The sequence below is a fragment of the Urocampus carinirostris genome, chromosome 9 (assembly GCF_059441175.1).
Source record: "Urocampus carinirostris isolate Australia breed hairy pipefish chromosome 9, RoL_Ucar_1.0, whole genome shotgun sequence".
NCBI lineage: Eukaryota > Metazoa > Chordata > Actinopteri > Syngnathiformes > Syngnathidae > Urocampus > Urocampus carinirostris.
This window is the reverse complement of record NC_142357.1, coordinates 19935846-19949815: the sequence shown is the minus strand read 5'-3', so window position 1 is coordinate 19949815 and position 13970 is coordinate 19935846. Positions and strand designations below refer to the sequence as shown.

General features: G+C 38.9%; 1 protein-coding gene across 1 annotated transcript in view; it reads left to right on the top strand.

Annotated features, from left to right (window-relative positions):
• slit3 (slit homolog 3 (Drosophila)) overlaps positions 1–13970 on the top strand; it is a 354995-nt gene that overhangs the window by 33516 nt on the left and 307509 nt on the right. Inside the window, exon 4 of the mRNA XM_088344825.1 lies at positions 6176–6247. Coding sequence (XP_088200951.1) covers positions 6176–6247 — 72 coding nt within the window. The remainder of the gene's footprint in view (positions 1–6175; positions 6248–13970) is intronic.

The following is a 13970-nucleotide window of genomic DNA, read 5'->3' as shown; positions in this document are numbered from 1 at the left end:
CAAAGAATACCATCTCAGGGACCTGATTTGGCGGACCTTGACTTTGAGATATGTGGTTTAGAAGAGCCAAGTAGTGACCATTTCATGAAAACTATCATGTTTTTGAGTGTGTTATTGTCTTTTCCTGCAAATACGTCTTCATTAAAAAAAGAGCAGACAATATACTTCATGCAAATGGAAAGTCCCCTGCTACCCAATTGAGAAGAAGCTGTAATGCAATAACAGAATTGACTTTGATCCATTGCAACTTTCCATTTTCTCTACCTCGGTGACCTTATTCTTTGAGAAAACTACTTGCTGCCTTGGAAAAATAATTAACTGGGGCCGGCTCCTTTTTTCAGCAGCGTTCTAAAAACACATGTAATGGGCTAATTGGTTAGCTTAGCTCATTGACCCTGTTACCCATTCTTGGTTTTCAAGTTTGCCTCTGAGTCATCGCTTGTTTAAAAATAAATTCGGAGATGGTCGCCGTTGCGAACATGCAACCACTTGCAAAGCTTTTTTCGAAACATGACAAAGACGACATGTAGACATTTTGATTGACGTCCGGAGCTCGGAGGTGAAGGAAAACATCGTGTCTGCATGACACTGGATTGGTAGTAACGTGTACTTGAGCGATCGCACGTCATGATAGTGTTTGTGCAGGACAGCCAAAGGTGGGTCTCACTTTAGAAGCCCCCTTCCAAAATTGTAGGGTCAGGGCAGGGTCAGAGTTCAGCGTAAGAAGAGGCCAACAGGGGCAAAGGGGTGAACTGGAAACACATTTTTCTGCACTTGGACTATTGACAAAACAATTTCAAAGTCTTTTCAAATTCAATATGTTTATTAGTTTTCTCATTTTAGTTTTTTTTTTTAATCGTAGATTGTGATTTACTTTGCCTTTCTTGTACCTTTTTTATTTTAACAGTAGTAATCAATTTTCTATTTTCTATTTTGTATTAACTGCTTTTTTTGTTTGTTGTACATGATTCAATTGTTTGTTTGTTTGTACATGATTCAGATTGAATCGTTTCTTGTACATGATTCAATTGTTTGTTTGTTTGTACATGATTCAAATTGAATCGTTTCTCCGGCGCCGTCACGAATGGCAGCCACTCCAGCAGCTCCCGTGTTATTTTCGATTGTTCTCAGTTATTTTCGATTGTTCTCAGCTTAGGGATGCTGCTGGAAAAGTGAATTTCCCTTCGGGGATGAATAAAGTATCTATCTATCTATCTATCTATCTATCTATCTATCTATCTATCTATCTATCTATCTATCTTTTGCAGATTTTGTTCAAGTTCTTGTTAACATTAGATGTATTAAAATGAGAAAAGCTGAAACCCATACCAGAATATTGAGCTGATTTTGGAAAATTATTAGTAAAATATAGAGGGTTGGCAGATCATCTTGATGACTCATTTTCATTAAAAAAAATAGTTTTTAAAACAAAATACAGTTATTGTTTTCATTTTAATTACGAATTATTTTTTCAAAATATTCTTGCAAATTTGTTCAAATTGTTATAATAATATGAACTAAAATAGAAAATCCAAATTATTTGCCTTACCCTTTCACAAAGTTTAAAATAGAATATTGTATGATGTTGTGACAGATCATCTTAATTCTTAGTTTTCAAAAATAAATTCTGTTTTATTTTGAACATTAGTAATTATTTTTTATTTGCATTTTTTGTTTTATTTTTATAAATTATTTTTTCATACTTTTAAATTATTTTTTAAATACTATGTACGGAATTTTAGCAAAACTAAAATCCATGTCAGAACATGAAGCAAATTTAAGAAAATTATTTAAATGTTTTCATTGTTTCATATTGAGTAAAATATGGACATATGGCAGATAATCTCCATGCTTTTTTTTCCTCCATTTTAGAAAATCGTTTTTTTTTCATTTCATTAGAAATACAGTATTTAAAAGTATTCTAATAGTGATAATATTTTTTTAGATTTGGATTTGTAATTTTTTTAAATATTTTTTTTTTTGCCGAATCTTTCAAATTCTTGTGAAATCAATATGTTCTAGAAATAAGCTAAACTTAAACCCACATCAGGTATGTAAGCTAATTCTTGAAAATTATTTTCCTATTTTTAAAGCTCCAGTGTGTAATATTTGACGACTAGATGACACTGAATGGTCTAATGAGAACAAAAAAAACAGTGAGAGCACAGGGTAGCAGGAATGTGCCAGACAAACATGGCGGCGCCTTGTAGGTAGGGATTCAATTATGTAAGAGAAAAACAAATTTCTGGATTTTTTTTCATTAAAAAAATAAAAAATCAACATCAGATACAATCGGAATGGATTTCCTGGTAAACGATGGCTGGTTTGAGAAATTCAAGAAGTGGACTGGCATACACTCTGTGATTTGGCATTGGGAAGCAGTGAGTGCAGGTGACAAAGTCACGGGATTGTTTATGCAGCACTTTGTTTAAATGAGCAAAAGAAGGGGAAAAACAGTATGCTGTAAAAAAATGATTATGTGGACATTCATTTAAAGTTAGAATAACTACTAGATAGACCGTCACTCCTCCCGCAACACCCTCACCCTCCACACCATGTTTACACCCCGTTTTTTTCACCGACTTCCTCCGTTGGTATCATAGTTCATAATTTTGCCTCGTATTCGAATCAATGTCTTTTTTTTCTTTACTCAACAAATAATTTTGTACCACCAGGAGGCACTTGATATTAAGTACTGTCCCTTTAAAATACAATAAAAAAACAAACTTAAAATGAACCTGCTAATAGGGAAATCTTTTTGTTCAAACTGTCAAGATGTTAGTCGAAACAAACTCGGTTTTTGAAAGTGCTAAGTGGTAAATTTTGCCTCAAGGTTAGACTTGAAGGAAATAAAACCAACAATATCACAATAAAATGAAACGGTTTCCCTGTCAAACGCGCCCGTTGACTAAACAGCTAGAAGAGAGGTTTTACTTTAACAGGCGACTGATTCCGGGAACTCTGATTTGAATTATCTAGCAGACATTTACTCCAGTATGATGCTCGACTTGGGTGAAAGGTCCACGTCATGCTAAGGATTATTGATATATGACAGTTACGGCATCAAGGGTAAAAAAATACTATCTTGTCTTTTCCGCTGGCGAGCGCATATTTGTCTGCACGTGAAAGTAACATAAATCACGCAAATCAGAAATAAAGTTAGAACATGCCGCAATTGCTTCCACATTGGATCTATAGAGTGTGAGAATCCCGGTTAGATTCCGAATAGCTGGCCAGAGTCTTGTTATCAGTTATGTACAGGTTAAGAGGTCGGTTTCTGCATCTTGTCTAGAACTGAGTCTACCTTATGACCTGCCGCCCTTTTGACATCTTTACGATACCTTCCTCCCCAAAACGTTTTTTTTTGCACAGATAACGCTTTATATTCGCCGCTTCGTCGGCAAAAAACAGAAGCTGCTGTTTGATGTTGAAGAAGGATCGTGGATTCTGATCTTGTCCTTTGCGTGTTCGTTTGATTTTGGGTGAGGAGAATTTTGGTAAATTAAGAGGCTGGAGATGAACTGGTTCCCGAGAAGTATTTTTTGGCAGACTATATTCTGGAGACAACCACAATAAGTGTTCAATCGGACAATATTAGCAAAAGTCACTCAATGACACTTTAAAGCAGGATTTTTATACCTTTTATTTGAGGCATTGTATGGGTCAACAGGAAACCACAACTTCAGGTTCTTTTTTTTGAGGCACTTCATAGTTCAACAGGAAATCGCAAATTCAGTTTTCTGCTTGAACCTTGGTCTTGTGGTTTCTTTATATCAGGCTGAACTTTGTCGCTTAAAGTTCCTGACATTAGTTTAACTTGTTGCATTGAAAATATCCGATATACTTCATGTACAATAGGTCTACAATGTGTAATCAAATGCACTTTTAAAAGAATATTACCGAAAAGTTGGGAAATGCTCCATCTAATGCTTCCAAACTCATTGGATGGCGCTTCCCGGTTGATACGTTTATAGTTTATTAGGCACTTAAAATAGGGAGAAATACATCTATGAATGTTGAACTTGCAAGGAGAACAGGAGAGGACTGTACAAAAAGACCCCATAATGCCAAAGTCTTAATCACTTTTAAAGCCCTTCCCTGAGCCCTTTCTGATGATGAAATCTCAGAGGTTCATACAGCAGATCCGCCCCAAATAGTGTGGAAATGAAAAAAAACCCAGCAACGTTATTGGCCAATTGTGACAAGGATACAAACACTAGTCAAAATAACAAAAAGCAGTAAATAATAATAGTAGAAATAAGGAACAACTAGGATTATATGCAATTTTGTTTTGCAGGTGTCCAATATTAAAAACAGAATCATAACCCTTACCAAAAAAGCAAAATGAAGTTATACTGGAATAGGAAAATATTATCTAAAATAAGCAAAATTATCAGAAAAGTATCTGAAAAAAACAAAACGTTTTTCCTAATTGCTAAAATTCATGTATCATTTCACACAATGATCATTTAGTTGCCCAAGACACACCACAAGAAATGGTGCTTCTATGACCCCAGTGGTCAAGTTATCCCTGAATAGCTCTTAAAACTTATTGATCACTAAAAACACATTTGAATATTAATTGGACATACAAATACAGTAACAAAATGAATAAGATGATATTAATGCAATAAAATGCGAGTTTGTTATAAGCATTTACTATAAAGAACATCTGCAAAAACAGGGTGTAAGCATGGTGTAGACTAGAGGGTGTGGAGGGAGGGGGCTGCGTGAGGAGTGACGGAGCACTACTGTTTCTGATACCTAAGCACTTACTGTACCCTTAAATTTAAAGTAACTGTAACTTTAAATGAATGTACACACAATCGTTTTAAAAGGCATACTGTTTTTTTTCCCTTTTTCCTTCTTAATTTAGCAGTGTGGCATAAACTCTTCCGCGGCTTTGTAGCCTGCACTCATTGCTTCCCAATGCCAAACCACAGAGTGTATGCCAGTCCTCTTCTTAATTTTCTCAAACCAGCCATAGTTGCCCTTGAAATCCATCCTGGTTCTACCTGACGCTCTCTCAAATTGTTGGTCCTAAATCTCAGACTCAATTCAGTCAGGGGCTAAGCTAGAATCCGGGTGAAGTTTAGCCAAATTGGCTTTTCCACAAAAACAGCGCTGATAAAAAACATTCCGCTTTTAATAAGGGGACTGTGTTTTATATCTGTCCACTAGATGTCACTGTAATGTGTAGTGCAACAAAAAATGAGTCAAAGGAAGGCTACAAACTACGGAGCCTTAAAATGACCAAAAAGCACCCCTTTTCTTCCAATATCTTAAAGAAAGACAAAAAGAAGGGAAAAGGAATAAAAAAGGAAGGAAAATATAAGAAAATAGACAAAAAAGGAAAATGCGAATATAAAGAAAAGTAGGGGAAAATAAATCAAAAAAGGAAACTGGAGAAAAATGAAGAAAGTAATTAAAGAGAAAAAAAGGCAAGAATGACGAAACATTTATATATATATATATATATATATATATATATATATATATATATATATATATATATATATATATATATATATATATATATATATATATATATATATATATATATATATATATATATATATATATATATATATTCTTTCTATTTTTAAATGTATTTATCTTCTTTATTTCTCCATTTTTTTTTCCTTTATTTTGCTTTCACTTGGAGTTTTTTTTGTATTTTTTTTCTTTTCTTTTTTTTTTTTTTCATGCCTTTTTTATTTTCTTTTTTATTTCTGTTCTTTTCAGTCTCCGTAATTTTTTTCTTCCATTGTGCTTTTAGCACTTGTTTTCAGTGGCTCGTCAGAATACAGCGACACTTAGTGAGAAAATAATACATATGCGCTAACTAAGACAACCTGATGCTGGTGGTGAGTCTCGAGCGTAGAGCGGTCTTGAGTTGTAGCTTACGGGAATGCTCATAAATTGGATTTCCCCTCGCACCTTGAGGAAAACTTTTGTATTTTAAATTCGAAAAAGGATAAATTGAGAGATAAAAAATGGATGACTCGTAGAACCTGCCATGATCAACACACATAAACATAATTTGCTGTGAATGAGTACTATAGGAAAGCTACAGGGCTGACCTTTAACCCCCTATGATTTCTCCACATGTTGCCCCCTCCTGCCTCATTTACCCATAACTGATGATTGGGTCTTGTCACATTTGTTTTGGCAGTCGACTCAACAGGAACCGAATGACTCAGCTCCCGGAACTTCTGTTTCAGTCCAACCCCAAACTGGGCCGTCTGTGAGTACCCTTGTCCAAGATCCGCCGACCCCGCCGGTTTTCTCCCGTGGCTCAATGATTCGAATGTCAGTTACCGTTTTTTCCAAACTATGAGGCGCACCCAAATTCCCCGTATTGGCCAGAAATGTGAAGATATGTAACATTCACCACAATTGCATAACAATGGTGACAATAAGAATCGAAACAGATGGCAATTGTAAGAGCACCGAATCCTAACCACCAGACGGTTAGGACATGGATGGGTTTTCACAAATGCATAACATCGAATGAGACAGGAATGGAACCCGAATCGTAGTGGGGACAGCACCAGATCCTGTCAACCAGACCACTAGGGATACATATGAAATATGAAAAGGCATTACGTCTTATTTCATTATTACTTCATTTTTAGTCACGGTACCAGATATGTTAAAGAAGGGGGACTAAAACTAAGCATTGTGGGAGCGGCAGTAGCTCAGTAGCGCTCATCTTGGGCTCACCAGGTCGCAGTTTTTATTCCTATCCTCTGGGCTTAATGTTGATGTGTCCTTGGGCAAGACACTGAACCCCCGATAAGCAGGTAGTTGCTTTGCCTGGCTGACGCTGCTATCGGTGTGTGTGTGAACGGGTAAGAGTGAAGCACATTCTAAAGCGCTTTGAGAAGTCTTCAGTGACTTGAAAAGTGCTATACAAATGCAGACGTGTTTATTTCTATCTTTCAGGACGACATGATTTTTTTTCCCACAATGCTGTTTTCTTCATTCAGTTCAAAACGACCAAACTACTTCCCACTATGTCTTTTTCTTCCAATAAAAACATCAATAAGTCTGTGCTGTGACTAAAAATAGTGTGGTGATGAAATTAGACCTAATAATGTTTTGTCTGTTTCCCTAATGGTCTAGTGGACAGCATTCGGCGCAATCCACGCTGGAATTTTGATTTGATGTTGTGCAAATGTGTGCATTTCTGATCAGCGATACACTCCGACTGATTAATCAAGACGCAGAGACGGCACTTTTTATTTTTTCTGCAACCTTAGCCCTTAGAGTAGTTAATTCTCTGTGCCTTAACGTCCAGTTTGCCTTATATAGGAAAGAAATATCACAAACAACTGTTGGGCATGTGCCTTATAATCCAGTGCGCCTTATAGAGCAGAAAATATGGTGAATGTGAAGTGATGGTAGTGTGCAGTGCGGTCAGACTGCTAGAATACTTCCCCTCACTCACTTCCCCCGCTTTTCATCCCAAAGGTGCACTTCCTCCCTTCTGCTCCCCATCCATCTTTAGTCCCACCAAGGAATTCTATTTGTTTAAGCCTCCGTCTTGGGAGGCTGAGGCCAACATGAGAAATGCTTACATTTTTGCTGCTGCTCTCGATTGCGTGTCTGCAATCATTTTGGAGTTCGGGTGTACGTTCCGTCCATACTTGTGTGTCAGGAGATTCGGGGAAAGGAAATGTCACCGCCGGGATGGCGAACTTCTCACCTCGGTTATTGGCTTTAAAACATCGGCGGGAGACAAGATACTTTTTATTACATGTGACAACTTTGACATGACAGTTTGTCATTAGGTCGTGAAAATAAACCTGGAGGAGGCGCTTGCAGCTGTAACTTTAGGGATTTTAAGTAGAAAAGTCCATTTTCGTGGAAAACTGAAAATGAAAGCGCTTAAGAATGAAAAAGGAAACGGCATAAAGTTGATGGGGCAAAGAGGAACTCGTTTTCTTACGAGATTCTTCTGTGTTTAATATTGGACACCTGCTAAGGAGATTGCTTAAGATGCTAGTTAGTTAGTTTGAGAATGATTGATTATGCTCTGTTGTTTATTGTCTTGACTATTATGTATGGTTTACGTCGCTGTCACTATCGACCAATCATGGGATTTATCTGAGGTTTGGGCTCTGTACTGTTCTCCTTCTGTCTTTTCCTTTGCCTCATCACCGATAAATCAGGAGTCCGCTCCCAGACACACACATGTGCCCCCATGTGATGGCAGTTTGAACAAACCAATTGTCAGGAACCAGGAACGGAGACGGGAACCCAATTGCGTTAGTTTCTTAGTTTTATTTGAAAAGAGATGTAAGCTGGCACGATCCAGTGTTTGTTGATTGTGGGGAGCAGGTCGCTCGTGACGCGGAAGTGGCACTTCTCTTAGCGGGAGCCGAAGGTTCACAGTGATCGGACGGACGGCAGTCCAGTGACAGGTAGGCAGAATCAATACGTCTTAGCGGGCAGGTCGATGGCCAGGGCAGGAGAGTAGCTCGTAAATGCGTGGCAGAAAAAGGTCGGAAACGAAGGCAGGAATCAAAACAGGAGAGTAGTCTTGGTACTTGCAATCTGGCGAAACACACAGGAACACAGGAGTACAATCGGACGTCCTTGTCTGGACGCTGACAGCTTAAGAAGTGAACGTCAGCAAATCAGAGAGCGCGCTCCGGCACGCCAAACGATTGCCACAGGTGTCTTCACTTCGGCAATCATGACACCAATGAGTCGCAACACCTGTTGTTGGGAGTCATTAGGTGACCAAATCCCCCAATTCAACCCCTAAATCAAGCACCAAGCAGGGAAAATGATGCAAGTCGTAAGTACCACCCGGCCGAAGCGCGAACCGGCGACATCTCAGTCTCAGGACTGGTGCCCTACTTCAAGGCCACAGAGCTGGGGTAAACTAGCTCTCCTTGCAAGTTGAAAATACATTATTGCCTTCTCTCCTTAATTTGATGGTTTACTAAACTATAAACATATCACTTGTTCATTTATTTTTAAATTTTTTCTGGCTTTGAATATTCTTAAACTACTATATATGTAATTTTTGATTCAAATGTTCTTTTTTAACATAAAACACTGTGTAATTCCTCAGTTATTGTGTTTAATAGGGACTAGAACCCCTCATGAAACGTGAAGTAGCAATGCCCCTTCATAAAAGCCCCCAAGGATTAAACTTACCTCGAGAAGACATCCTTATTGACTGAGAGTATACGACTGTAACAAAATACAATACGATAGTTGTACAAATAAAAATACGGAACACAGATACAGTGTAAGAAAGCAATTTATAGAATGGCTGGCTAGCATTGGGTATCCAATGTGATGATTAAATACAACCGTTCTTATCCTTTTAATGAAGCTGATGTTGATGAGATACAGGCTTTTCAGGGGTGGCTTGTTATGTAGCCATAGCAGCACTGCTGCACCTCCTCAGTCCGCTCTCGGACCCCATGACACTTAATGGAGCACCCGCTAGTAATCACAATTTTTTGCCCTTTTCTGACTTGCCTCAGAGTCTAAGGAATTGATGATTTCTTTAATGTAACTGGACGATGGAATACTAGCTGTACCTGTAGCAGTGATTTATAGTTTGTTTTTGTTGGACACATTGAATTGTGCACCCGCCCACCCCGGCAGTTTGACTGACAGCATACACCAGCCTGTCACAGTCGTGCACACAGTCACGCCCACGTAATACACACTCATACAGCCTGCTCCCATAATAGCATTTGCTGTGTGCTGTCTGCTGCAGAACACTATACAATACATTGATGTCAATTACAATAAAGACAGCTCCATTCAATTCAAAATTTGCGAACCAGTGAACAAGCGATAACAGAAACTGTGAAGTAGCGAGGAATTATTGTTCCACACCCCTTTTTGCCTCAATTGCTCCCAGATGGAAATCTCGAGTGATCAATTAATCAAACTTTGGAATCCCAACCGTTCCAGTTTTACATAAACTCCTCGAAAGTATTCTAGCTTCGTTCAAGACTTTGGTGGACAACGTTTGCTTATTTTGACGGGGAACCTCAGTTTTCCGCTCCAAATATGCAGACTTGAAGGTGGACCCTCATGTTGGGTTCAACCCAAAAAAAAACATCATAAGTCTGCTTTAGATGACTTTTATTCTGAAAATGCTAATTCACCCAGTGTCTTTATAGTTCAGAACTGCTCACAAAGCTGTAAATCCTAATACAAGGAAGTGCTGCTCTTTTTGAGGATTTATGCCCATCTCTGGGCTTTGTCCAAGCAATTCCCAGTAAAAAGCTCCAGAAAAACGTAGGCTTCGTCTTTGTCGAGGGGGCCCTTAGTGGATTTGCGGCGAGGTGCCATGTATGGCCCGCGGCGGCCAACCTGCGCATTCTGGAAAGTGGGAAACTGTCATTTACGTCAGTCGTGGCTTCCGTATAAACACGTGCTTGTTTGAGTCCGTCAGGTCATTGAGCGACAGCATGGTGTTACTATACCGGCTGGCTTAGTCTTAGCCCAAAACGCCCTAATTGAAGTGGAACGGCTTGAATTTTTTTACCGGTCGAATGCTGCAAGAGTGGAAAAGGTGGAGGGGAACGAGCCGAGCACACTTCCAAACTTAACATTGTAAATTTCACGTTTATATCCCGACATTGCCATCAGCACAAAGTAAATTATAGTGTCTGGACTGATTCATGCCTTTCATTTTTTCTCTCTCTGTTTTTTTTTGTCCATTTCTTGCCGCTGTTTGACCGGGCTTTTCATCCTGACCGATGTTGATTTTTGTCTGCAGTCCAGAATTTTGCTACTGCTGCGTAAGTGTTGCATGGAGCACTCTTTTACGAGCTGTTATTAGGACCAGAGTAGCGGCACAGTGCCACGGCCCGCTTGGAATCTGAGACGTTAGAAGTGAACCTATACCTATTTGCGTTCTTTGTAGAAGCAAGAGCTAAGGACCTAAGAAAAAAAGGCACTTAACCACCCCCCATTGAAATGAATGGAATCAGAGTAATCCTTCTAAGAGCGTCAAAAAACATCAAAAAATGTAGTTTTTATGACCATGAAACAGTACACTCACATTGTTTCTAAAAATCAAAGTCACAAACAATACTTACCTAGTCATTTACAAACAGTACCTACGTCATATGAAAATCTACCTACCTGAATTCACAGACACACCTCAACAAACAAATATTTAAGTATGATTCAATTAAATAACATGCACAAATACATATTGAACTGTTCAGGCAGCAAAAAACACCTTAAAATCAGTTCTAAAATAAAACCTTAAAATGAATAGCTTGTTAAATAAAAGCCATTTGTAGTGTGTGTTAAACTTGCTTAAAATCTATCGCCAACTTACAAACAATGGCTTGAATATTTATTATCTGAAACTGCAGCTGGCACTTGAATCTGGTCATTATTTGCTCTCACTGATTTGTTTTTAGTGCCTAAAATATTGCCTAAAAAGAAAATATTTTCAAGTATTTTGAACATGTCTATCATTCTTTGTATCTATCTATATATCTCTATCTATCACTGTCTGTTTGTCTGTCTGTCTGTCTTGTCTGTCTTGTCTGTCTTGTCTGTCTTGTCTGTCTTGTCTGTCTTGTCTGTCTTGTCTGTCTTGTCTGTCTACCGTGGCTGTCGTGGCTGTCGGTCCGTTCATCTATCTATCGTCTCTGACTGTCTTTCTGTCTTTGTCTGGAGAGAGAGAGAGGAAGACAGAGAAATCATGATGACATTCAGTCCATAAAAAAAACATGGAAAACAAGAAACAATGCAAATATTTTTAAAGATAAATATGTTATATACAAACAATATTCAAACCAAGCAAAATCATTAGCTTTAATTAATGAATAAACTTGAGAAATAAAATTCAAGATCTGCGAAAAATAATAAATGACCCAATCATTTCATTTTTCTTGGAAACATTATTATTTTATATATTTCACAGCGTTGTTGTTACAGAACTCTTTGTAATAGAAACCAAAATTATTTTAAAAGACACATTCGAAATCATTCAATATAATTGTCTAGAACATGTTTAAGTTGTTTAAGCAGTTATCTTAGGGTCCTTTCATATGTACCCTGGGAAGCGTTGTACGATGACTTTGGAAAAGTTTTAGTAATAAGCACTAGCGTTGAGTGGATTAAAATCCTTACGCCCTACTTCACAAATCTTCTAATTTTCAAAGTTTTTATGGCCTAACCACAGTTTCAGGTATACTAGAAAGAAAGTCGGTTCACGGTGTAGAACACAACGCTAGTTTTCAAGCACGCTCTATAGGCAAATGTAAAAAAAAAATGTACAAAATGAAGAAGATGGCTTAAGAATCGCTAGCGGTTAAGCTGAAACCACAATCGCAGCGGTTGACTTTGAAAGAGGAAACATTGTTGGGTTTGGGGAAGGTCTGGAAGGGCAAGCGAGAAACTCAGTGTGATACTCAGAAGACAAATGAAAAAAACGATGTGCTAGGTAGGTGGCATTGGACTTTGGATGTCAAACGAAGGTGGGGTGATGGGATTTACCGCTCAATCCTCGTTCGAGCCCCCATGAAAGGGGGGCTCGAGGGGGCAAGTCTGACTTGGCTCTCCAGCAATCAGGCCAGATGAAAACCACAGAGATCAACCCTATGTTGGGGGATCGATAAGGAGAAGCCAAACGTTTGTCTGCTCTATTTTTCAGACCAACCATGGTGATGATTGATGTCAGGGATTGGGGGGGAAGGGGCGTCTTTGAATTTCGAGTGGGGGACGCAGGGTGATGGCGTGTTGATGGATGGCGGAGGGAACAGATGCCCCACGAGGTGCTCGGCAGGGGGGTCGACCCAAGATGGAAACGCTGATAAAGAGGAATAGCAGGCTGGAGTCTGCGGTTTGGATGGTGAGGGGATTTCGCTCGACATTTGCAGAGAGTGGTGGGCTGCTGTTGTGGCACACACACAAGCACACACATGCACAGTGATGCAGCAGCCATATGAATTCCTGGACGTTCCAGTGGGAGAAAAAATGTTGGGCATTCTTCACAACAAGTCACTTCGTAAATGAGGAGGAATGCAGACAAAGTCTTTCTTTCAGCTTCTGTCGGGCCTGTAGATAACTTGTACAGGGGTGGGAAAACTATGAACCGCGGGCCACATGAGTGAATACTGGAAGTTTCATGTCATGTCATTACCATAAATCACGGAAGCCACTCCTTTTTTCCCCACATTTTAATTAATGTGACTTTAAATACCATGCAGCCTGTGCGAAAGCTTGTAAGGGTGTATGCAGGGACATTGGACGCACACAGGGCACTTCCCGCGGATATCCCCAGCTGCTATACCCGCTGTGGCCCTGCGTCAATGCGGTGATGCTCCCCTCCCCATTCAGCGGCGCTGAGACGCTGACTTAGAACAGGTGCGAAGCATGGAAATCTGTTTATTTAAAACAGAGCATTATGATTTCTGCCAATTGTGTCAATGTCAAAGTGAAGAAATTCAGTGAAGCACAAGTAACCGGGACAAGTAATTACGACTATCTTCGGTAGCGAAATGCCTCATCATCTAATTAGTGATGCTCATAAATGGATGAATGACATTCTCACTGTCCCTATGGAGTAAGATAACAGTCTTGGCAGAATCAGCGGGGAAATGTCTCAAAAAGTAACACATAGTACCACAATTAAGACACTCCATGTGGAATCTGTCAACACTTGTCAATCTGAATCAACTAGTATAGCAGTCAGTATTAATTCAATTGGCATAAACATATACTCAGGAGGGCACCAAAAATCAGTGCAACTATATTCTTTGAATCTTTCTAACAAGTAGTGTCAGGTGTTTGAATGATTTAGTGTGGCAGCTCATCACTAATTATTAGACGTAGTTTTCCAAATATGTTGAAAGTTTTCGTGAAAGTTGGAAAAAATATACCCGATAATTAGTCATGTCCTTGCAGAACAATATGCTATTCTTTTATATGTAAGAAATGGACATGAACAAGTTCATATCTTAGGC